Genomic DNA, 25833 nt, shown 5'->3' on the forward strand with positions numbered 1-25833 from the left:
GACACCATCAAATTAAGGACCTGATCTTGTAATTAAATATGAGTAGACATACCATTGTGATTCTGTGTGGGTGTAGCAGTATGGTCACCCACAAAGAGCAAATTGTAAGATTAAGGCCAGGAAAGTTTTAGGGCTCAATCTTCTGAGGTGCTGAGCCCTGACATAGTGGAGCATTTAAGCATATGCTCAACTTTCAGCAGATAAGTAGGACCACTAAAATCAGGAGGAAGCAAACTTGAAATCAGAAATAAATTAAAACACATTATAATTTTTTTCATTTTAGTAAGCTCACCAAATAACAAGACAAAGAGGAATACAAAAAGTTAATATTCATATCTGTATTTTCCAATTCTGCATTTTCTTAATTATTAAAGCCATGAACTGTTTCAGTACACTATTTATATTCCATTATGTAATATAGTTGGGCTGCATATTAAATCAATGCTTTAAATAGTCCCATTTTGTTTTTTAGAACATTATTATGGCGAGACTGGACAAAAGACGCAAAGGAGTATTTGGCCCTCCTATGGGAAAAAAGTGTGTCATCTTTGTAGATGATATGAATATGCCTGCATTGGAGAAATATGGAGCTCAGCCGCCTATTGAACTTTTAAGACAGTTTTTTGACCATGGAATTTGGTAACTATTCAAGACAGATCTAAAGCTTACAGAAAATTAGTGGATAATTTTGCCATTATCATTATTTATTAACTTCAATTTAATTTTCAGAATTGTTCTCTTAAAAATAAATGCTATTTTTATTCTTTTATAACATTGTCATTTTAAAATTATTTACATTTTAAATAATCCTTATTTTGCTTTTTAGTCATACACTCATAAGTTTTGTTTTTTTTCTCTCCAGTTTTAGTCCCACTTTTGTATTTATTTTCCCCACCATTCCTTCTCTCAGAGTGACCTTCCAGACCTAACAGGGTTGTGACCATTGAAGTTGCAATGGCATTTAATCAATTCAGCAAATGAAATCAGTGATTTGTGCTGTTGTCTGAAATCCAGTTGTTGAATCAGTTAATCTTAAATTTCATCTGCCAGTTAATCATGGCTTCCAGGATTCTCTTAAATTTATAGATAGTGTAAAATAGTTGGAACATGTGGCCTGAAAAGAGGGCCTGAACGTTGAGTCCAACCTTGCTACAGATCTAGTGACTGTACTCCTAATAGCCATTAATCTTTCCTGTTAAGGACTTGCTCAATTTTTTAAAATATGGCCATGTTAGTCGCTCCTAGTGACTAGAGCAGTGCAAAATGTTTTGGATGAAACTTTTCTTGGCGAAAAATTGGAAATAGAAATAGAATATCAGAGTTGGAAGGGACCTCAGGAGGTCATCTAGTCCAACCCCCTGCTCAAAGCAGGACCAATCCCCAATTTTTGCCCCAGATCCCTAAATGGCCCCCTCAAGGTTTGAACTCACAACCCTGGGTTTAGTAGGCCAGTGCTCAAACCACTAAGCAAATGCAGATTCAGAACAACCAAAACATTTAATTAATTTGTGTAAATTTTGCTGAATGGTTTCAAAATTAAATGTTTTGATTTTTTTTTAATTCAAAATGACTTCTCACTTAGAAATTTTCTTTAATTTTATTTTAAAATATCTTGATATCTGTACAAAATATTTCGTTTTTGGTAGAGCAAAACAATTTTTTCAGACCTGCCAGCAATTTTAAAAATTAGCAATCTGTACAACTCTCTTATTAGTGTACTTATCAGAGGTGTTTTGAAAGCTATTGGTGGGCAAATATTGTAAAAAATCTTTAAAGATTTGCTAAAAATTTTAATGAATTTGCTCCAGCATGTACACGATCCCTTTATGATTCCCAAAAGAATAAATGCAAACTTAGTGCTTGAAATTAAAATTCAGTTTTGGTGAATACCTATGCATCAAACTTTGATAATTACTACAAGGAGTCTGGTGGCACCTTAAAGATGAACAGATTTATTTGGGCATAATCCTCATTGTTTTTGCGGATACAGACTAACACAGCTACCCCTCTGATATTTGATAATGACTGCCCATGTCACACAAATGTTTGTTAAAAACGATGTGTGTTGTGACTCATCTGACTAATCTTAATGAAGCAACACAACTTGGATGGCAAATATCAAGTATTGAATACTTACAGCATACTGTCTGCAATATATCAACAAAGATGAAAATACTTTTAAAACTATCAATGAATAAATTAGAAGTCATCTGCTCATGAATATTCTACAAACAGAAATTGTTATATACTACTTGCTCAGTTCTAGTGAAAACTTTTTTGCCAGAATAATTTTGCCTTCAATTTCCCTTTTTTAGCCTGTCCATGAGTCCTGGGTTTTATAAATTAATTCAAAAAAAGGTTATCCAGCTCTACCCACAATATCTAATTTTAGTGTTTTGAAGACTTCTATTACTATCTTCCTTAGCTGTCTCATTTCCAGCGAGTACACTCATAGTGTTTCTGGACTTTCTCTGCAAATTAATCTCCTCCAGTTCTTTTAATTCTGTACAAATATAAGGCATGGAAAATTTTGGAACTTCAGAAAGAAAGTTCAGAGATACTTTTTTGTTTCTTTTTCAGAGCATTAATTTTAACTGTTTAAAGAATCCACTTATAACTGATTTGGATCATAAATTTTGAAGAAAGTAAATAAAGAAAATTAGTAGATCTTTAAGGACCATGAATTCATAAATAATTGTTTATGTTTCTATACTAATTTGTTGGTTAAATATGTCATCATGTATAGTGCAAAACAATGTATTTAAATTCACGTGGTTAAACTACTGCATATTGGTCAAATTGTTTCAAATTTGAAAGTATTTAAATGCTCCAACATAAGCTTTGAAGTTAATGTTCTTTCAAGATAAAATAAAAGTGTAAACTCATTGAGGCAGGTACCCATCAACTCTATTGGTCTATGCTATAACTGGCATTGTATAAATAACAACAGATGTAGGCAAAGTTCACACTTCTACGCTGATGTATTATTTCAGTCTACCTGATTGTGTAAATAAAAGTGCCCTTTTATGATATGAAGACTAACTTTCCAACCAGGAGGCCTAGAAATATGTGTTTTTAAATTAAAAAAACCCTTACATTTTAGGGAATATAGCAAAAGGAAGAACCTAAATCCCCCAGCATTTTCATCCCTGCAGGTATCTGTTGCTCTTGAATACAGGAAGTATAACACTCCAGTTGACATTGTCATTAGCTATTATTTATTTGTGTTATCAGAGCTTCTAGAAGCCCTAATCATGGACCAGGACTCTATTGTGCTAGGTCTGTATAAACACAGAACAAAAAAAATTATCCCTGTCCCTGAGAGCTTACAATCTATCTATTAGTTGTTGTCACACAAAACTGTGGGATGGGATGGAATTGTGAATCCCAGATTAAAACTAATGATTTGGGCCTCAATGCTTCAAAGCAAAACATGTGGGTCCTTGACCCCACGTGAAGCTCCACTGAAGTCAACTCAAGGGTTCATGTGCATTGCTGTCTTTGTAGAATTGAGGCCTAAGGTATCATATCTAAAAAATTCTGTAGTGCAGATGTATCAGACTACTTGCATTAGGACTGATTTGTTGTATCTGTAATTGTCTAAATATATTGTAATTTGTTTTGAAGGTACGACTTAAAGGACACAAATAAAATTACACTGGTTGACATACAACTGATAGCTGCTATGGGACCTCCAGGAGGTGGGAGGAATCCTGTTACGTCTCGTTTTCTGCGACACTTCAACATTTGCACCATTAACTCCTTTAGTGATGAAACTATGGTCCGTATCTTCTCTACCATAGTAGCTTTCTACCTTAGGAATAACGAATTTGCTCCTGAATTCTTCACAATTGGAAACCAAATTGTCAGTGGCACAATGGAGGTAAGAAACAAATACTTTCCTGAAAGTTCTATTTTCTATTACTTGGTAAAGTTCTATGGGTTCCAGATTGATTTAACTGATGATATTAGAGTTTGGGAAGTCTAGTCCCCATTACTATTTTCAAAGTATAGACAATTCAACGGCATCTATTTATATTAAGTTAACTTATTTTTATGGGTAAAGCTTTATTTTGCTGGAAACTTATGTGTCAGTGTGGGTACCACTATCGGTACACATCACACTTCATGTCTGCAAGATTGGAGTCTTTCCAATAGCAGTGTCCTTTGGGGCTGCACCTCCACCTAGTGCCTGCTTGTGCTCCCGTGCAAGGGCGTAAGGGCGGAGTGTCCGCAGCTGTCCCTCAGTTTCCTTGTATTGCCTATGGAGGCATGATGGAATCTAGCAATGTCCAATCTGCTACTCCTTAATATTGGCTAATTCTTCTACTCATTCTGCTTTACTGGACAATCATCTTCCTTTCCTAGTAGGAAATTGCATCAGAGGTCAGCAGGTAACTCACTGGAGAGTCTGGGCAGCTTTTCTTTTAGAGCTGAGTCACAGCCTCACTATGACTAGCAGTGGACACCATGTGAGCCAGTCATGCCCTTATGGCATGCCACCATAGCCCTTTTAGGCATACTGGGGACCATTGTCTCAAGCTTCCAGAAGATGGTCACCATTTCACTCCAGGAAATGGAGGAGATCAAATTCTCAGATAACATTCCTGGCCAGACCACTGACACCAGGCAGAACGGAGTATCTGGTGCAGTCAGATGGGACCAGGAGAATGACACTATGCTCCCTTACTTCCAAAAGACTTTTCTTGTCATCATCACCAGACAAAGTGATTGTTCTCATACCGACCCTGGCTGATTGCAAAGCTTTCCAAGAGCTGTTGTTGAGGATAGCAGATATGTTGGACATCAAGATTTTGGTGATACAGGAGAAGCCCCATAAATTGTTCAACATCCTGACTGCATTAGACTCTGCTAGAATTGCCCTCCTGATAAATGATAAATACACAACCCAACTGAAGATCTATGGAAGAAAGCTACCACCATTCCTGACACAACAAAAAGGGTTGAGAAACTGTACCAAGTCCCACAGAAAAGGTTGAATATTTTTCTGTCACCCCATTAGATAATTAGTTGTCTCTGTGGTCCAGGTAAAATCTAGTCCACAAAGGAGAAAGGTCTAAAAAATGGGACCTTTTTGGAAGGAAAGATCACTCCTCTGCCTCCCTGAAACTTTGTATTTCTAATTATCAAGCTCTCTTGGCTGAGTACAACTTTTTAAAGTGGGACAGTGTCACCATTCTTAGCCATGCTTTCACAAGATAGTAAGAAAGAGCTTAAGGTCACAGACAGGGGTGGCTAATAAGTGCCTAAGCCTACTCTCCAGGCAGCCACTTTCACCTTGGACATGAAGGGCAGATCCATGGCTACAGCCATAATGATACAAAAAGCCTTATGGTTACAGGCTTCAGACATACCCAAGGAGATGGAAGTCACAAAAGAAGACCTGCTCTTCAGTCGATGGAGCTATTTAGTGAATACATGGATAGTGCTTTACATTTCCTGAATGATCTGAGAGCCACTCTGTGCTCCTTGGGGAGGTACACACCGGCCTCTTATCATAAACCTTACCAATATTCACCTCAGACGAGGCAGGGAACTATGTTGTACCAGCCAAGCCAACCCTGCTATCTACTCAGCAAGAAGCCATGCATCACCTCCTCATAACACACTATGCATCTGCTTCAGGACAGCGGATTTGTGAGGACTGTCAGGAGCCACACCAGAACCAGTCCAGAGTAGAAGGCAATCTTTGGAAGCTGCATTGCTCTCTACAACTGAGTTTGATCTGCCACGCATCCAACACATGAGTGCTAGAGATCATCACCCATGTTTACCCAATCCATTTCCAATCCCTGCCCTCTATCCATTCCTTTTCCCCATCCTTCTTCAGGAAATTTTCTCAAGAGAGCTTACTATAAACAGATGTGGCCTCACTGCGTCTTCTAGGAGCCATAGAGACGGTACTGCAGATGTACTGGAGAAGAGGGTTCTATTCCTGATAATTCTTTATTGTGAGGAAGAAAAGGGATTTTCTTCCTATCCTGGCCCTAATGAGTCTTTATGCGCTGTCTCTGATTCAGGATGGTAACACTTGCCCCCATCATTCCCTCTCTTCATGCTCAAGGCTGGTTCATGGCTGTCAACTTACAGGCCAGGTATTTCCACACCTCTATTCATTTGGTCCCCAGGAAGTAAGGCCCAACCGTTCACAGTAAGACTCAACCATTATCAATCCACAGAGTACTGCCATTGGGACTCTCCATGGCCCCAGCAGTCTTCACAAAACTCCTAGAAATGGTAGGGGGCACACATAAAGATGAAAGGCCTGGATGTCTACTCATATTGAGACAACTGGCTGATAAGTGAAGGATCCTAGCAAAAGATGGTGACAGCTAGTCCTCTCCTTGTTTGCCCAACTACACCTCCTGGTGAACTATGAAAAATCATCTCTCGCCCCAGGCCTAGATGGCAAAACCATCTCTCCTTGAGAACAGGTTCTTGTCCCTGCAATCAGTACTGAATGGAGTAAGATAAAATCTGGCCATGATACTATGGACTTTTCTGGTCTGCTAGGTCACATGTCTGCATGCATATGTGTGACACTGCTTGCCAGACTTCATCTGTGGCCTCTACAAATCTAAGATCAGTGCATTCCCTGTTGGGACACTAGATAAACAAGGAAGTTGTGGTTCCACTTCACATCATCTCAGAGCTGAGTTGGTGGCTAGCCCCAAGACCATATGTAGAGGGGTACCTTTCTCACGCCCCCCCGCCCCTGACCATGACATAGTCATACACGTATCAAGAGGAGGTTGGGGGTTATCTAGACAATCTCCAGATGTAGGGGACCTGCTTCCAGGATGACATGAGATGTCCTGAAGCTCACAGATCATAATGGTTTCCTGCATGACATTCCTACCTCTTCCTCAAAATTCCACAGTGCAAATCTTGATAGACAGCACCTCTATAGTGTACTACCTATACAAACAAGAAGGCACCTGCACATCATCCCTCTGTCAAGAAGATGTCAAGTTACGGACATGTTGTCATCAGCCCAGGCAACAGCCCTGGAACCAGGGGGCAGGATGGGAGGCCATGGTCTCCCCACTTTTAAAAGCTGGAGGGTCATGCCCCAACTTTTAAACATGGGCGTACTTTGTGGGGGAAATGCTGCCGCTGACCCCGCTCCGTGCCTGCCCGAGGCTTGCAATTTGGGCGGGCATTGCGGTCTTCTGCCCCCCGACTACACCCAGGCTAAAAAAAAGTGGATGGTATGCCCCCCTCCTCCCCCAGGTTTCAGCACCAGTGGTTCCCCCACTTCTACAAAGGTTCTGGCACCCTTGAGCCCAGGATAACCTGACAGCTCTTCGCTTCTCTGGAGTCAGCAACAATGAAGCAGGCAACTTAAGCAAACAATTCATCACAAGCAGAATGGTTTCTGCAGAGGCCCATCATAGAGCTCATATTCAACCAATGGAAAGTTCCCACAATGGACCTTGTCAAGGTTCCTCCCCCACTCTGAACTCTAGGGTACAGATGTGGGGACCTGCATGAAAAACCTCCTAAGCTTATCTTTACCAGCTTAGGTCAAAACTTCCCCCAAGGTACAAAATATTCCACCTGTTGTCCTTGGACTGGCCGCTACCACCACCAAACTAATACTGGTTACTGGGGAAGAGCTGTTTGGACGCGTCCTTCCCCCCAAAATACTTCCCAAAACCTTGCACCTCACTTCCTGGACAAGGTTTGGTAAAAAGCCTCACCAATTTGCCTAGGTAACTACAGACCCAGACCTTGGATCTTAAGAACAATGAACAATCCTCCCAACACTTGCACCCCCCCCTTTCCTGGGAAATGTTGGATAAAAAGCCTCACCAATTTGCATAGGTGACCACAGACCCAAACCCTTGGATCTGAGAACAATGAAATAGCATTCAGTTTTCTTCCAAGAAGACTTTTAATAAAAATAGGAGTAAATAGAAATAAAGAAATCCCCCCTGTAAAATCAGAATGGTAGATATCTTACAGGGTAATTAGATTCAAAAACATAGAGAACCCCTCTAGGCAAAACCTTAAGTTACAAAAAAGATACACAGACAGAAATAGTTATTCTGTTCAGCACAATTCTTTTCTCAGCCATTTAAAGAAATCATAATCTAACACATACCTAGCTAGATTACTTACTAAAAGTTCTAAGACTCCATTCCTGGTCTATCCCCGGCAGAAAACCAGCATACAGACAGACACACAGACCCTTTGTTTCTCTCCCTCCTCCCAGCTTTTGAAAGTATCTTGTCTCCTCATTGGTCATTTTGGTCAGGTGCCAGCGAGGTTACCTTTAGCTTCTTAACCCTTTACAGGTGAGAGGAGCTTTCCCCTGGCCAGGAGGGATTTCAAAGGGGTTTACCCTTCCCTTTATATTTATGACAGACCTGTTCACCACCGAGGGCAACTTTTGCTCAATAGGGGGCGTGAGCCTGGGATCATTACCTGATGCCGTCCTTGTCTCATGGAATTGAGACCTCCTGTATGCTTTTTCCACCAATTCTCCTGATTCCCAGGGTGATAGCCAAGATCAGATAGGACAGAAGCACACTTATCTTTATAGCTTCTTTTTGGCCATGGTAGCTTTAGCTGACAGATCTGTTACAGATGTGTCTTTTCAACCTCGTATTCCACTCTCTTACTGTCCAAACATGATGTTTCAGAATCATGGTTAGATGATCATCCAGACCAAAAGTCACTGCATCTGATGGCCTGGATGTTAGCTGGTTGAGTAACCATGACAGAAACTGCTCATTGCAAGAAATACTTATACAAAGTAGAATGCCATTTGGAAAAAATCATTACTCCTTGAAATTGAAGAGATTTTCAATATGACCAGTCCAGCACAATCTAGAATAACTATATGTTTTGATATTGAAAATCCTTGGCTGCATATTGCATTAAAAACATTCTGGCCTTTCCTTCAGGTCCATCGTGGTTCACCTTGCAACAGTTTCAACTTGTCATCCCCTAGTACAGTTATGCATGGTCTTTTCTCACCCAATGGTATCGAAGTTTCTCAAGGCCCATTACATACTTAGCCAAGGCTAGAGAATCGACTCCAGCATGGGGCCCTAATATTGTCCTCCTAAACCTCTTGGATCCTCTTTTTTGAGCCCCTTTCGGAATGCTAATTGCACTGTCTCACCCTCAAGATGGTCCACTGCAAGAGCCATCCCCTGCTGAAGCCAGCAGTTTTAGGATTATGAACTATGGGCACCAATATAAGAACCTGCCAGTCTTACTCTGGAGCCTGGACTCTAAGAGAATGGTAATGTGTTATGACATATAGCTTCAGAGAACAAGAATTAACTTTTAATTTTCATTTTTTCTTTCTTTCTTTTTTTTCAAAGGGCTTTTGGTATATTCTCTTCTGTTACACCAGTGTGACAGGATAATTTATTTGTTCCTTTTTTAAAGAATAATTTGTTTGGGTTCCAACAGTGCATGTGATGGGATGGACAAAAATCCCACTTGGGACAAAAAGGGGTAATATCCCATTCTGGAAGCAGGGACTGAATAGCCCCCTGCTGCACAACACTTGTCAAAACAGAAAGTCTGGGTTAAGTAAAATTAAAGACAGGAAGCATTGGAGTTGGGCTACCTTGACAGCTTTTGGTCTGAGATGGAGAGGTTATAGCAGAAGAACTGAGCAACCCTAAACTAAGAACCTAGGACCAGGCCTGGGGAGAAGATTTGGACTAAATTTTATTGTTTTATTGTTAATTTGTCTGTTAATTGGGTTAATATTTTGACCCTACACAGGGCATGTAGCCTCTATCTTAGAGCAGATGGGAAAAATGCCTGCTAACAGTGTTCATTACACTGAATGTAATATTCTTAACAAACGTCTCCATTTCATCACACAGCATGAACTAAAGACAGATGAAATGTTCCAGACAACTGTAGGGAGTATACCATATATTATCTGATATTGTGATGATGCATGTTGATAGTATAATAAATGTTTTTGTTCATTTTTCATATTTAAGGTATATAAGAAAGCCATGAAAAACCTGCTCCCAACACCAGCCAAATCACATTACACATTCAACCTGCGTGACTTTTCACGTGTTGTCCAAGGCTGCTTACTCATTAAAAAAGAATCAGTTGAAACCAAGCATACAATGATTCGTCTGTTTGTGCATGAAGTATTTCGAGTATTTTATGACCGACTTGTGGATGACTCTGATAGAGCCTGGTTGTTCAAAATAATGAGAGACATAGTGAAAGACCATTTCAAAGAAGCGTTTGACATTGTTTTTGCACATCTAAGGCAAGGGAACGCACCTGTAAGTAATCACATTTTCCATTACAAAACAATTAATTTTTATTATTTTCTGTATCATAATGTCTGAATTTTAGCAGTGGCTATTTTATCTCGGTTCTATCTCATCTGTCTTGGTGCCCTTCTCTGTTGGAGCATGTTGCATGATTTAAAAAAAAAAAAACCCAAAACAACCCCCAAACCTACAACAAAGGTTTTGCTCTTCTTTCCTGCTGGCAAGAGGTAGGCTTAAGGTTTGTACTTTTTGTTACCTGCATTACTTTTAAAAAAAAAAAAGTTATGTTTATTTCACTTCCAAGGCATTCATAGTATTGAATTATTTAATTTTTTGTGTTTTGCTAGGAAAATATTTGTTGGAAATCAGAATAAAACAAATGAATATAGCATGCTTGTCAGGGGGGTGGGAAGAGGATACCTGGCATTTCAGCACTCTAGGAAATTAATTATTTTTCATCTTTTTGAAAATTTAAGAAAACTGTGATGTGACTTGTGAAAATTTCTGGACTAGTTTGAATAACCAGATTAGTATGTCACTTTTAAAGGCTTGACTGATACACCTTTAGTTTATGTGACTTTGTATATTATGTGTTAGAGGTCTTGCACACTGAGATTAATTCATAATAATGTCTGTGTAGTTGATTTATTGATAGTGTGTATATATATATATAATTCTGTTCTTTTCTATTCTCAAGTCTGCATCAGTGGTCTTCCTTCTTTAGGTTTCATGCTGATAGGCAGACCAATTACCAGGTCATTTTCTTCTCTGCAGAGCTTCCTCTTGCAACTTATTGAAGCTCTTTAGTTTTCCTTCTACTTCATCCAAGACAAACGCTCCAGCTCCTCATGATACACACCAAATATTCCTCAAGGCCCTGTTGCAGAAATTGTAATGAGGTCTCTTGTTCTGCCCACAGTGTGACTGAGGGTTGTCCTGAGCTCCAGTCCTGCCTCTCTTGATAGGGCATAAGGCCTATGGTACTGCAGCCTACCTTCCTTGTGGCCCAGATGGGAGCTCTTGCTCCAGGTTTCTCTCTCAGCAGATCAGCTCCCTCTTGTGCCTCATATAACTGGATCACTGGAGACAAAACTCAGTCAGTGCTCTCCACTGGTTCCTTTCTGTGCAGCCTCAGCAGCTATTACTTTGATCAGACATGTTGGGGATCTCACTGCTTTCTGTCATAAAGAACTATTCCTTATTTTTCATAAAGGCACAGCTGTCCCACATATTAGTCCCAGGATTCACCCCCAAGCCTGGCTCCGCATTTCATATTTCCCTCCCAAGTTTTGTCCATATTCAAAGTCCCTTAAAGGATATTTTGGCATAATTTAAGTATTATTTGAACCTAACCGTTTTTTTTTTTTTGCTTAGGACTTGCCCTTTTAGGCAGATTCTTTATTTGAGATATTCAGGAGTCTAAAAATAGAAAGAAAAAGTCCAGTTACACAGAAGCTAGGATGGATGAACTTCTGCATTAAAACATTGCTAACTTCCATTAGTGAAGGAGACAAGCTTTCAAGTTACACAGAGTTCTTCTTCAGGCCTGTGAAAGGCACTTGGAGTGTCATAGCTAAATACAAGGTGGAATAGATTGTTTAGCATAGTAAATACAAATTCTAAGGGACCGATAAAGGTGAACAATCTGTTTTTTGTTGTGATCACATTCTAGTTTTTTGGATGATTTTTGTTTTTTAATATGTTTTTCCCACTCTCTTTTGCCATTTAATGGATGTGTAGACAAGGAACTTACCTTATGGCTCAAGTTATTACTTCCTAAGATGAGGAAGAAGGGTGCTACCCATACCTCTGTGTTATATCCTGAAAGTTTTGATTATGTTTGTGCATGAGACTATGAACAGCATTTTAATTAATTGTGTTCAATGAATAAATAAATAAATATTTACTAGAGTTGGACATGACCTATTAGTAGGGATTTTGATTTTTTGTTTTAATCAATAAACACTGATAAAACACCCCAATACAAAAAAAAAAGTTTATCCAGTAAACAACAAAAATGGTTACTTGTATCAAAGGGCTTGTCTACTTGGATCAGTATTGTGACTAGGAAGTGTGATCTCTAAAGTGTGCTAATGTATTGCTCATTAATTAGTCCATGTAGGAAAATGACAATTAAGTTTCACTTTGCAATTTACTGATTTTATACCATAGGTTACTGAAGAAGACATGAGAAGTCTGGTATTTGGTGATTACATGAACCCTGACCTTGAAGGAGATGAAAGACTTTATGTTGAAATTCCAAGTGTTCAACAGTTCAGTGATGTTGTAGAGCAGTGTTTGGAAGAATATAACCAAACTCACAAGACAAGAATGAACCTTGTAATTTTCAGGTGCACATACTTGGCATTATTAACAGCTTTAGGCAATAAACAACTTTGTAATAATATTCATTTTTGAGAAGTACACTTTTTACCTCTCTCTTACCCTTTACATGTCTCCACCAAACTGTCGCTGATTACATTACCTCTTGGCAGATGCTGGGGGCAATTCAAATGATTTTACTGGGAAGCAAATGCACTACACTTTGCACCAGAAGTTCTGTTCTGATGGGAGACGAGCAATCCTGCTTTGTTATTTTCAACTGACTTTATTTTTCCTTTTTTGGTGGGGAAAGGGAGTAGGTGGGTAAGCAGTGATCTTTTCCTTTCATGTCTCTGCTTATTTCTTCAGTTAACTGATGTTTGAAGTAACATTTTTCTCCCCAGGGACCCTTTGCAGGAGCACTCATGTTTGTAATTTAGAAGTGCTGCACTAGATCCAGATGATACTATAGCTGTGAAGTTTCAGAATAGCAGCCGTGTTAGTCTGTATTCGCAAAAAGAAAAGGAGTACTTTTCTTATGCTCAAATAAATTGGTTAGTCTCTAAGGTGCCACAAATACTCTTTTTCTTTTAGCTGTGAAGTGACTCTCTAACTATCTGTTAGGGGAGAATTCCACCACTTTTGCTTGTGGCTTCTGGACCCTCATTTCACCAGGGAAAGGAATTCCAAGTCTGAGAGGGGATGCACAGCCATGCCCTACTAATCACAGCTGCAGTTCCTCCTGTGAGGTTCTAGGCTGATCAGACCAAGCCACTGGTCTCCTAGTGACCAAGCACATAAAAAAATATCCTGAACTGGCTTTTCAGGATAAGTCAGAATTTGCTTTCTTTGAGATGATTGAACTTTTCTGAAACCAATTTAAATGGTGTCCCCCTTCATCTTCTTAAATGAGTTTTGTGCTTCCTTAGGAAGGAATTCTTACCCCTCTCCCAGCCAAGGTTGAAAGCAAGACTCTTACTTTTGGTGGTCTTCCTCTTCATCTCCTTTCTGACACACTGTTCAAATATGAGGATGGGAAAATAGCTTTTTTGCTGTTCCAGTGCACTAACTTTCATTCAGTCATCTCCAGATGCCACCTTTTAAAGAAATTGCTCAATTCTGTGTTTCCCAAAATCAGCAACAAAATGCATTTTGAAGGGGGAAAACATTGACCTATCCCATATTCTTTCCCATGTATTCTTCCCTATTCTGTTCATACTATTGATATTTCCCAAAAGTTAGGACTAACAGAGCAACTGTGCTTTAGACTTGGAAATTTCCTTATCTGTTGATTTCTTCTTTTAGATTGACATCTCCATCAGTCCAAGCCCACTAATTCCTAAAGCTTATATTTAGTGATCGGGTGATGTGTATATAGTTGTCACAACAGTTATGAAAGATTGGTTTAATGGCTACATATCCAGCTTTGGAGGTACTCTTCTGGGCAGGAAGTTGGGCAAACATGACTTTCTGTTCTCATCTCCCAGACTTATTGACAGAACATAAAAATATTAGCTTAGAAAAATGTAAAACATTTATAAATGTACTTTGTCTCTTTTCATCATGATGTTTAATCTATTTCATTGTCAGGTACGTGTTGGAACATTTGTCTCGGATAAGTCGTATTCTAAAGCAGTCAGGTGGCAATGTCTTACTGGTTGGAATGGGAGGGAGTGGACGTCAGTCTTTGACCCGTTTGGCTACAGCCATGGCAAAAATGTATATTTTTCAGCCAGAGATCTCTAAGAGCTATGGTATGAATGAATGGAGAGAAGATCTGAAGGTGGGTGTTAACATAATGGGTGGCAGGTATAATAGGCAAGGGGAGGCATTGCCTCCACTAGCACAGCCATCCCTGCTACCCGACACCTAGGCTCTGGTGCCCCCACCCTATCGCCTCTTCCCCTCCCTGCTCTGACCCTTCCCTGAAGCTCCCATGGCTTGCTGCTGCTGCCTGGGGTGAATCTTCCTCCTCTACCCCATCCTCTTTCCCTTTGGAGGTCCCCACAGCTGCCAGCCACATCTCTCCTCACCCCCTCCTTCCTGCGGGGCGTGTGTGTATGTGTGAGAATGCCAGCAGGGAGTCAGTGGCAGACGTGGATGGAAGGAGTGAGAAGGTGAGCGGAGGGGATCCCTGAGTAACTTTACACAGTGAAAAAGCCTTCCAGAGACCTAGTAGCAGAGATCACTGCAACTGTTAAAGAGCCATTAAAGTAGTAATGAAGCCATTTAACAGGTATTTGCCAATGCCCAGGAAGCCTTTGGCCACATTCAGCTGGCTTTTATATTGTAGGAAAATGTATTATTGGGATTAAAAACAGTTTCCAAATGACAACCCTTCAGTTATTCTCTGTACCCAGAAGAAGTAAGTGTTAACCTGGCTCAAGGAGGAGCTGACATAGCTAGTGAGTTTATTTCTTGATCTAGGCATTTTATTCAAACCCAGTTTAAGTAAACGAGTCTGGCAGGGAATTTTGTGTAAGAAAAGTGATTAAACTACTGCCTTAATGCAGGCTGTCAATGACAAGCACTTTTTCAAAAGGAGAGATTAGGCTTCAGGTTGGTGCAGGTAGCCTGGCTTTTCATCTCTCTCTATATAGCATACACCGAACTCCCTGCCACCCAGAGGAGAATCTATCTGGCAATTGAGCTATACTTGTTGCCTGTTCAGCTCCCTTGGGGAATGTTATTAGTGTTTTAAGGTGAAAAGGGGGGAGGTAGTCACGGGGTGGGGGGCAGCTGCAGGGTGAGGAGGCGAGTGGCAAGCCAGCTGCACAGCAGGTGGTGGTGGGGGGTCTCATAGCGGGCAGGGAAAGGGTCTGGCGCGGGGGGAGGGGGAGGAGGCGAGCAGCGGGTGGGGAGGAGGTGAGCAGAGGGGGGGATCTTGGAAGGGTGAAGAGGTGAGTGGCGAGTCAGTGGTGGGTGGGGGCGGGATCTGGGGCAGAGCAGGGGTGGAGTGTGGGCGGGGCTGTGGACGGAAGAGGCAGGACAAGGAGCTTGCCTCCCCCATGGGACGTTTCACCCACCGCCCATGATTAACAGGCATGTGTTCTGGTTTTAATTTTCAAGAAGTGTGTTCCAGAGTGTGCCATACTTTCAAATCGACTTAAAGTTAATTTTTTGAACCTTATAGAACCTTCTGAAGAGTGCAGGCATGAAGGGCTTGAAAACTGTGTTTATAATCACAGACACACAGATTAAAGAAGAAGCTTTCTTGGAAGATATTGACAGTGTTCTCAATACTGGAGAAGTACCTAATCTTTTTGCAGCAGATGAAAAACAAGACATTATGGAGGTATCCTTAAAAAATGGCTATATTTCTCTTAAAATGTAATCTCTTATTTTCATTGTGGTTTGACAATAAACAGTAAATTTAAAAGGGGAACCATAAGTTAACTTGCCCCAGCAACACAATTTTAAAACAAAACTGCAAAATTTTTGCATCAAGAATTTAACAATATATACCTTTTTTAAAGTGCCCATTTGGATATGTACAGTTCATTTAATGACTTTTACTGGATCTCATGAAAGCTTGTTTTCACAAGATCTTCTTGTAAATTGTGTTAACTTGTTTATAAAATGGGATGGTTGATACATCCTGCCTCTGGTACAAACCTTAATTCTGAGCTCATGCTTTCCTCACACATACATAACACACTATACACGTAACTTCTGCTTATATGCCAACCCTCAATATTTGCTAATGTTGCTGAGCTTGTAATGATGGATTTGAACTTTTTCTTATTACTTGGAGGAAGAAATAAGTTCTCTGGGACTATGTAGTCTGTCTCTGTCAGTAGAAGCTTCTTGTGTGGGCATTAGGGCATGGTTAAATGTCCCATAACTAGGCAATTCCTTGTTTTTCTTTTGGTGGCATGTCACATTTAACATACTTCAATCCCTTTTAAACAAAGGTAGGAGGACGTTGTTTGATGGTGTATGTGTATTGTTGGTGTGTGTGGTTGGGGAGGGTTGTTTTGTTTGTGGAATGCCATAATAAAAGCACAAATCACTTTTTCACTGCACCCCTGCAGTTTACATGGAAATCAGTGGCAAGTGCACTAGTATAACCAAGGCCAGAAATGGGCAGAAAGTGTATGTCATCAATTATATCTTCCCAGAATAGGGTTAGACCTACATTTTCAGAATACAGAGTAGCAGCTGTGTTAGTCTGTATTCACAAAAAGAAAAGGAGTACTTGTGGCACCTTAGAGACTAACAAATTTATTTGAGCGTAAGCTTTTGTGAGCTACAGCTCACTTCATCGGATGCATTCAGTGGAAAATACAGTGGGGAGATTTATATACATAGATAACATGAAACAATGGGTGTTACCATACACACTGTAACCAGAGTGATCACTTAAGGTGAGCTATTACCAGCAGGAGAGTGGGGGGGAAAAAACCTTTTGTAGTGATAATCAAGGTGGGCCATTTCCAGCAGTTGACAAGAACGTCTGAGGAACGGTGGGAGCGGGGGGGGGAGGGGCGGAATAAACATGGGGAAATAGTTTTACTTTGTGTAATGACCCATCCACTCCCAGTCTTTATTCAAGCCTAAGTCAATTGTATCCAGTTTGCAAATTAATTCCAATTCAGCAGTCGCTCGCTGGAGTCTGTTTTTGAAGTCTTTTTGTTGAAGAATTGCAACTTTTAGATCTGTAATCGAGTGACCAAAGAGATTGAAGTGTTCTCCGACTGGTTTTTGAATGTTATAATTCTTGACGTCTGATTTGTGTCCATTTATTCTTTTACATAGAGGTTGTCCAGTTTGGCCAATGTACATGGCAGAGGGGCATTGCTAGCACATGATGGCATATATCACATTGGTAGATGTGCAGGTGAACGAGCCTCTGATAGTGTGGCTGATGCGATTAGGCCCTATGATGGTGTCCCCTGAATAGATATGTGGACACAGTTGGCAACGGGCTTTGTTGCAAGAATAGGTTCCTGGGTTAGTGGTTCTGTTGTGTGGTTGCTGGTGAGTATTTGCTTCAGGTTGGGGGGCTGTCTGTAAGCGAGGACTGGCCTGTCTCCCAAGATCTGTGAGAGTGATGGGTCGTCCTTCAGGATAGGTTGTAGATCCTTGATGATGCGTTGGAGAGGTTTTAATTGGGGGCTGAAGGTGATGGCTAGTGGCATTCTGTTGTTTTCTTTGTTGGACCTGTCATGAAGTAGGTGACTTCTGGGTACTCTTCTGGCTCTGTCAATCTGTTTGTTCACTTCAGCAGGTGGGTATTGTAGTTGTAAGAATGGTTGATAGAGATCTTGTAGGTGTTTTTCTCTGTCTGAGGGGTTGGAGCAAATGCGGTTGTATCGTAGAGCATGGATCGTGTGGTGTGGTCTGGATGAAAGCTGGAGGCATGTAGATAGGAATAGCAGTCAGTAGGTTTCCGGGATAGGGTGGTGTTTATGTGACCATCGCTTATTAGCACCATAGTGTCCAGAAAGTGGATCTCTTATGTGGACTGGTCCAGGCTGAGGTTGATGGTGGGATGGAAATTGTTGAAATCATGGTGGAATTCCTCAAGGGCTTCTTTTCCATGGGTCCAGATGATGAAGATGTCATCAATATAGCGCAAGTAGAGTAGGGGTGTTAGGGGACGAGAGCTGAGGAAGCGTTGTTCTAAGTCAGCCATAAAAATGTTGGCATACTGTGGGGCCATGCAGGTACCCACAGCAGTGCCACTGTGTGTATATAAAGTCTGCTGCAGTTTCCACGGTACACATCTGATGAAGTGAGCTGTGGCTCACGAAAGCTCATGCTCAAATAAATTGGTTAGTCTCTAAGGTGCCACAAGTACTCCTTTTCTTTTTACTGATTTGAAGGTATACATTGTCCCCAAATGTAAAATAGTTATGGGTAAGGACAAAGTCACAAAGTTCAGCCACCAGGTTTGCCATGACATTATCGGGGATAGTGTTCCTGACGGCTTGTAGTCCATCTTTGTGTTGAATGTTGGTGTAGAGGGCTTCTACATCCATAGTGGCCAGGATGGTGTTTTCAGGAAGATCACTGATGGATTGTAGTTTCCTCAGGAAGTCAGTGGTGTCTCGAAGGTAGCTGGGAGTGCTGGTAGCGTAGGGCCTGAGGAGGGTGTCTACATAGCCAGACAATCCTGCTGTCAGGGTGCCAATGCCTGAGATGATGGGGCATCCAGGATTTCCAGGTTTATGGATCTTGGATAGCAGATAGAATACCCCAGGTCGGGATTCCAGGGATGTGTCTGTGCGGATTTGTTCTTGTGCTTTTTCAGGGAGTTTCTTGAGCAAGTGCTGTAGTTTCTTTTGGTAACCCTCAGTGGGATCAGAGGGTAATGGCTTGTAGAAAGTGGTGTTGGAGAGCTGCCTAGTAGCCTCTTGTTCATATTCTGACCTATTCATGATGACAACAGCACCTCCTTTGTCAGCCTTTTTGATTATGATGTCAGAGTTGTTTCTGAGGTTCACATTTGGGGACAATGTACACCTTCAAATCAGCGGCACTGCTGTGGGTACCTGCGTGGCCCCACAGTATGCCAACATTTTTATGGCTGACTTAGAACAACACTTCCTCAGCTCTCGTCCCCTAACGCCCCGACTCTACTTGCGCTATATTGATGACATCTTCATCATCTGGACCCATGGAAAAGAAGCCCTTGAGGAATTCCACCATGATTTCAATAATTTCCATCCCACCATCAACCTTGGACTGGACCAGTCCACACAACAGATCCACTTCCTGGACGCTACGGTGCTAATAAGTGATGGTCACATCAACACCACCCTATACCGGAAACCTACTGACCACTATTCCTACCTACATGCCTCCAGCTTTCATCCAGACCACATCACACGATCCATTGTCTACAGCCAAGCTCTATGATACAACCGCATTTGCTCCAACCCCTCAGACAGAGAAAAACACCTACAAGATCTCTATCAACCATTCTTACAACTACAATACCCACCTGCGGAAGTGAAGAAACAGATTGACAGAGCCAGAAGAGTACCCAGAAGTCACCTACTACAGGACAGGCCCAACAAAGAAAACAACAGAACACCACTAGCCATCACCTTCAGCCCCCAACTAAAACCTCTCCAACGCATCATCAAGGATCTACAACCTATCCTGAAGGACGACCCATCACTCTCACAGATCTTGGGAGACAGGCCAGTCCTTGCTTACAGACAGCCCCCCAACCTGAAGCAAATACTCACCAGCAACCACCCACCACACAACAGAACCACTAACCCAGGAACCTATCCTTGCAACAAAGCCTGTTGCCGACTGTGTCCACATATCTATTCAGGGGACACCATCATAGGGCCTAATTGCATCAGCCACACTATCAGAGGCTCGTTCACCTGCACATCTACCAATGTGATATGTGCCAGCAATGCCCCTCTGCCATGTACATTGGCCAAACTGGACAACCTCTATGTAAAAGAATAAATGGACACAAATCAGACGTCAAGAATTATAACATTCAAAAACCAGTCGGAGAACACTTCAATCTCTTTGGTCACTCGATTACAGACCTAAATGTAGCAATTCTTCAACAAAAAAACTTCAAAAACAGACTCCAACAAGACACTGCTGAATTGGAATTAATTTGCAAACTGGATACAATTAACAGAGTAGCAGCCGTGTTAGTCTGTATTCGCAAAAAGAAAAGGAGTACTAGTGGCACCTTAATGAAGTGAGCTATAGCTCACGAAAGCTTATGCTCAAGTAAATTTGTTAGTCTCTAAATTGCCACAAGTACTCCTTTTCCATTTTCAGAATACTGTTCACACATTTTGAGTGCTTAGCACTTCCAAAAATCAGGGCTTAGGTTTCATAAGTTGGACATTCAAAATTAGAGTAGTATTTTGAAAATTTAGGTCTTAATCTTTTCACATGTCCATGGTATGTCAACTAATGAACCATCAGGGTGTTACATTTCCAAAACTCATAGAAGTTGATGCACCGTACATGCACAAATGTTTTTATTTAATTAGTTATGTTACTTGATACATTTTAAAAAAAAACATTTCTTTCATTGTGGTTTGATAAATATATTGAGAGCAGCATTCCATATAATTTGCAAAGAAGTTAGATTATATGATGATTTTAATTGATTGGATTTTTAAGGTATTATCTTTTCATTTTAACCAAGTATTTATTAAAGATGGTTGGCTACGGATAGTTCTGTTTCAATTTCATAGTTCTTTTGAACATATTCTTTAATTTCAAATAATTTTTTTCCATGTAGCATTTAAATCTGGTAGTTATTCTGCAGCATGTCAGTTGAGATAAACTCATTCATTGTTCATAAAAATATGTTCAATCAAAATAATTCTGTCACCAATCTATCTTTCCACTTTATAGATTTCTAAAAAATAATTGCTAGGTTATGTGAAATAGTCAGATTTTGTGGAAAAAACTTTTGAATTTTAGGGAAATGGATGATCTGTTTTTTGTGGATTGTTAGTTAATTGAGATCAGTATTTATTGTATTGTAAGAACAGTACAGAGTAACGGTGTAGATGCTTCATATATTCAGAATATAAGGTTTCTTCTTCTAAGAAAAGTTTTTGCAAATGATTAAATATGATATGTTTGTGTATCTGGACATTTGAATCCTTCTCTACCTGTAGGTAAATACTGCACATCCTTTTAATGAATTGTTTTGAGTATCACTTTCAAAAATGCTTTCAGTAAGTTGTTTATTTTTATGAAATGTAGTTTAGGAGGTTGGTGTGGTATATGGCACTTAAAATGTATATTAGAGGAAGAAGAACATTGATTTTTATGAGTGACTTTCCTTAAAATGAGGATAATAATTTGCACCTTTTTAATTTATATTAATAATTTATATCTTTTAAAATGTTTTTGTAAGTGGTTGAAGATTGATTTTAATTGTCTTATTGTTGTGTTACTAATAAAAGGCTAAGATACTTTATTGCCTGAGGAGGTTCCATTTCAAATTCTGATTTTCAGAATGTGATTTATAACCTCCCCATAAAGAGAAGGTCACATTTTAATCTTTATCCTAATCTAGAATACTAGATTGGTCAAACCAGCAGGAAATTAGTTCTAGAATAGTGGTGGCAGAGTTACAGATAAATACGACAGGTTTCAGAGTAGCAGCCGTGTTATTCTGTATTCGCAAAAAGAAAAGGAGTACTTGTGGCACCTTAGAGACTAACAAATTTATTTGAGCATAAGTTTTCGTGAGCTACAGCCCACTTCATCGGAGGCAGTGAGCTGTAGCTCTCAAAAGCTTATGCTCAAACAAATTTGTTAGTCTCTAAGGTGCCACGAGTACTCCTTTTCTTTTAGATAAATACGAGTGTGGCACCCCCAAATATTATTTGCTTATTGTTCTGTTTTTCTAATTTTATTCTGTTTATTAGCAGGTTTTGTCTTATTTTACCTATACTACATTTTAGATCATGTGATGTCAAAAAAGGATGATTTAAATCATTTTGAAATACAGTATTTAATGACAGGTTATTAATCACAGGCTTCCCCATCCCATCCATTATTCTCTAGGGAGTTCGTGCAGTAGCTCAAGCTGGCAGTAAACATGATGAACTCAGTCCCCTGGCCTTGTTTGCCTACTTCGTGAACCGCTGCAAAGAAAATCTCCACGTTGTGGTAGCATTCAGCCCAATCGGAGATGCTTTCCGCAATCGTCTGAGACAATTCCCGTCTCTCATCAATTGTTGTACTATTGACTGGTTCCAGGTTTGTAAAAATATGTTGCTGCCTCAACAGAGGGTTTCAGTTTTCTAATAATACCTGTATTTTCATACCCCATTATGTTTCCCTTCTACCCTCTGGCTAGCAGGGGTCAGCCTCTCTCAAAATATTTAAAGTATAACAAGTCATCCTCACTCATGTTTTTGAGAAACTATTTGATATTTCACCCTGTTACAGGTAAAGCTAAAAAATAATTTAAAAAAATTAGAATGTCGAGATGCAGAATATTGTAGGGGCTGACCAGTTTCAGCACGGTTGTTCCTAGTGTTACTCTGTCATCAACAACTTGCTCTCTAATGATGCTTCATTCCTTCATTTGCTGATTATTGATTGTTTTGTTTAATCAGATAATATATGATGTGCTGTGTCTCAAGGCATTCAAGATTTTAAAATAGTTGTTCACATCTGAATCTTGGTTCCAATATAACAGTGTATAATTAACCTAGATTTTTTTTGTTAACAAAATCAGTTGGGTGAAAAAGTAATACGTTCATAATTTCTGTTGCCAGTTTACAGGATCAACAAGTTGGAAGCAAAGGTGTAAGCAATTTGGAATGGCTGACAAGTGTGGGGGAGATTTCACTTTGTGATGCTGCACAGTGTTTTCCTATGCTGCTGGGAAAAACTGAAGATAGAGATTCCTTAGCAGAACTAAAACCTGGATAATTACCTTTAATTGCTAAAGGCAACAGTCCTTACAAATGGTGTTATCAGCAATTAAACTGCAGCTAGATCTATTGATTAGCCACCAGCAAACCATTTCTTGAGACATAATTTGTTGGACGCATTAAAGAAATTACTTGTTCCAAAGTGTAAAAATTACATCTTTGCACAAATCATGAGTGGTAACACCTACATTTTATTTCCTCCCTCTGCCTTTTTTTTCAGCCATGGCCTGAAGATGCCCTTGAACGTGTGGCTAATAAATTCTTAGAAACACTTCAGCTCACAGACAATGAACGTCAAGAAGTGGTGCCCATCTGTAAACACTTCCATACTTCTGTTTTGTCACTCTCTGAAAAGTTAGTTTTGTATATTTTTAAAAAACGGGGTGATATTTTATATAAATAAAGGTATAAGGAGGATAAGATGAGACTTTTTATGCTATCAAAAGTGGTAAAATTAAGAATAATCTAAAATTAAAAATAAAGTACTAGGTTAGAACATTTGTTAACAATTAAGGCAATTAGGTGATGGACCACATTACTTAGTAAGGTAGTTTAGTCACCGTCATTACTGATAATTTCTGTACTGTGAATTTGTAAATTTGAAGAACTGTGCAAGTTTAGAACATGTTTGTGTGACTTTTTTATTTTTGAAACAAATGGATCATTCCTGTTAGTTGTCACACTTTTTATTTTCCACCCCTTTTATGTTTCATTAACTGTAGTTAGAAAGATTATCTTTCTTTTCCATAGATTCTTGGAAACCCTGAGACGACATAACTATGTCACTCCTACTTCTTATCTTGAACTCATTGCTGCCTTCCAGCAACTTTTAACTCAAAAACGGGATACTGTGATGAAAGCCAAAAAGGGTTATACTAATGGACTAGATAAACTAGCTTTTGCTGAATCTCAGGTGAGTAGATACACATATTAGAACAGGCAGAAATTGAACTCAGAAACAGTTCTATAGAGACAAGCCAAAAGCAGAACCTCAAATCAAAACCTTAAAATTTCCAAGGTGGGAGTTAGATTCCAATCCCTACATCTGAAACAACCCCTATGGGTTTGGTTTTGGATTAAGAAGTGGTCTGTGTAGCTTGAATGCTTGTCTCTCTCACCAACAAAAGTTGGTCCAATAAAAGATATTACCTCATCCACCTTCTCTCTCTAAAAATAGCAGAGAATTTATTTTTCAGTTTTGGCTCAGATGTAGCCAAAAACCTCATCAGAATAGCTATGCATGTAAGCTTTGGTGCCAGAATATCAGAAGTGTCATGAGAACAGGAGGTCTTATAAGATTTTCACAATTCAGGTTTTATTTTGGGCAGAAATCTCAGGGCTTGTCTACACAAGGGATTTAATCCACAGTGAGGAGTCCCCTATACCTGTTGAGAAGCAGGTTGCCAATGCCATCGGAAGCTGGCCACTCACAAGTGTTATTGATTTGTAACCAACCAATTAGGTGTAGGGAGATTGACTGCTGATGCCATTGTTATGCAGATGTGCGATGCCATGCATAAGGTACTATTGCACCAGGTTATAAAGCTTGGTAGTGCTCAGGAGTTTGATGGCTTTGCACGCCTGGGTTTCCATACTGTATTGGAGCAGTTGATGGGACCTGTGTGCCTATTATTTGCCCCCTGTACCAGAGCTCAGAGTTTATAAACAGAAAGGGGTATTTCTGCCTGGTGCTTTAAGGACTGGTTGATCACTGTGGCAGGCTTATTAACGTAAATAGAGGGTGGTCTGGAAGGGTCCACAGTACCAGGATCTTCGAGAATTCACTTCAGTTTACCTTAATGGAGAAAGGACAGTTTGCATCCAAGCTCACTATGGATATTAATGGTGTGGAGATTGCTTCAACTATCTGGCGAGAGACCCAGTTTATTCTCTATTTCCCTGGTTAAAGAAGCCATTCAAAGGTCACTTGGACAGAAGGAAGTAACTGTTTAACTATTACGTCAGTAGTTGTGGAATGGTAGTGAAGTGTACATTGAGCTGTCTGAAAGAAAGGTGGTGCTGTTTGTGGAATAGATGGGAAGCTGCAGGAAAAAACTTGTTTTCTCTGAATACTGTGTGGGTGCCTCAGTTCCCCTATGCATTTCTTAAGTATCTAGGTCGGGGGATAAGGGTGTGTGATTGTTGTAGAGCCCTAGAGGGAAGGGATGTGCAGGTGTCTGCACAGAGAACGGCCGATGGCCTGGGCCCCTCCCCTGCAAGATGCCATCTGAAAGTGTTGGAGAAAAAAGATCAGATGGTCGTCTTGCCCACGAGAGAGACAAAGGCCAGAGGAGAGGCTGGGGGGAGTGTCAATTTGGAGCTGGCTGGGGAAACGGAGGGAGGCCCAGCACCGGGGTCTGGGCTCCCTGCCCCCCAAGATGGATCTGACTGAACGGGTCCTGTTGTCTGTACCTACAAGCTCTATTTTGGACTGTGTTCCTGTCATCTAATAAACCTTCTGTTTTACTGGCTGGCTGAGAGTCATGGTGAATCACAGGAAGTGGGGCGTGCATGGCCCTGACTCCCCCACAATCCGTGACAGTCCGCATCCTGGTTGTGAACTCTCATGGAGATCTGCTCAGCAATGTACACAAAAATATCTTTATTCCAGTGTTTGTCCACAAGAGTTTGCTGTACTAACAGATTGAGATCAAGGGTCTCAACACACTCCAAGTGGCTGCTTGAGGCATATTATAAGGCTTCTGGAGTGATAGCCCAATAGGAATTGTGTGGGCAAATAGCTTAATTAGTTTTAAGAGAGAGCTAGACAAATTTATGAGTGCAATTGTATGGTGGGGCAGGGCTCAACAGCCCTGGGACTCATT

General features: G+C 40.3%; 1 protein-coding gene across 6 annotated transcripts in view; it reads left to right on the top strand.

The window, feature by feature from the left end:
* The window catches only part of DNAH12 (dynein axonemal heavy chain 12), a 177429-nt gene that overhangs the window by 85385 nt on the left and 66211 nt on the right, over positions 1-25833 (top strand). For all 6 annotated transcript variants that reach the window (XM_048856800.2, XM_048856798.2, XM_048856795.2 and 3 more), the window contains 9 exons: positions 473-639; positions 3628-3883; positions 9999-10298; positions 12462-12640; positions 14202-14394; positions 15745-15906; positions 22131-22325; positions 23229-23362; positions 23759-23921. In XM_048856800.2, coding sequence (XP_048712757.1) covers positions 473-639; positions 3628-3883; positions 9999-10298; positions 12462-12640; positions 14202-14394; positions 15745-15906; positions 22131-22325; positions 23229-23362; positions 23759-23921 — 1749 coding nt within the window. The remainder of the gene's footprint in view (positions 1-472; positions 640-3627; positions 3884-9998; positions 10299-12461; positions 12641-14201; positions 14395-15744; positions 15907-22130; positions 22326-23228; positions 23363-23758; positions 23922-25833) is intronic.

The sequence above is a fragment of the Caretta caretta genome, chromosome 7 (genome assembly GCF_965140235.1).
Source record: "Caretta caretta isolate rCarCar2 chromosome 7, rCarCar1.hap1, whole genome shotgun sequence".
Taxonomy (NCBI): Eukaryota; Metazoa; Chordata; order Testudines; family Cheloniidae; genus Caretta; species Caretta caretta.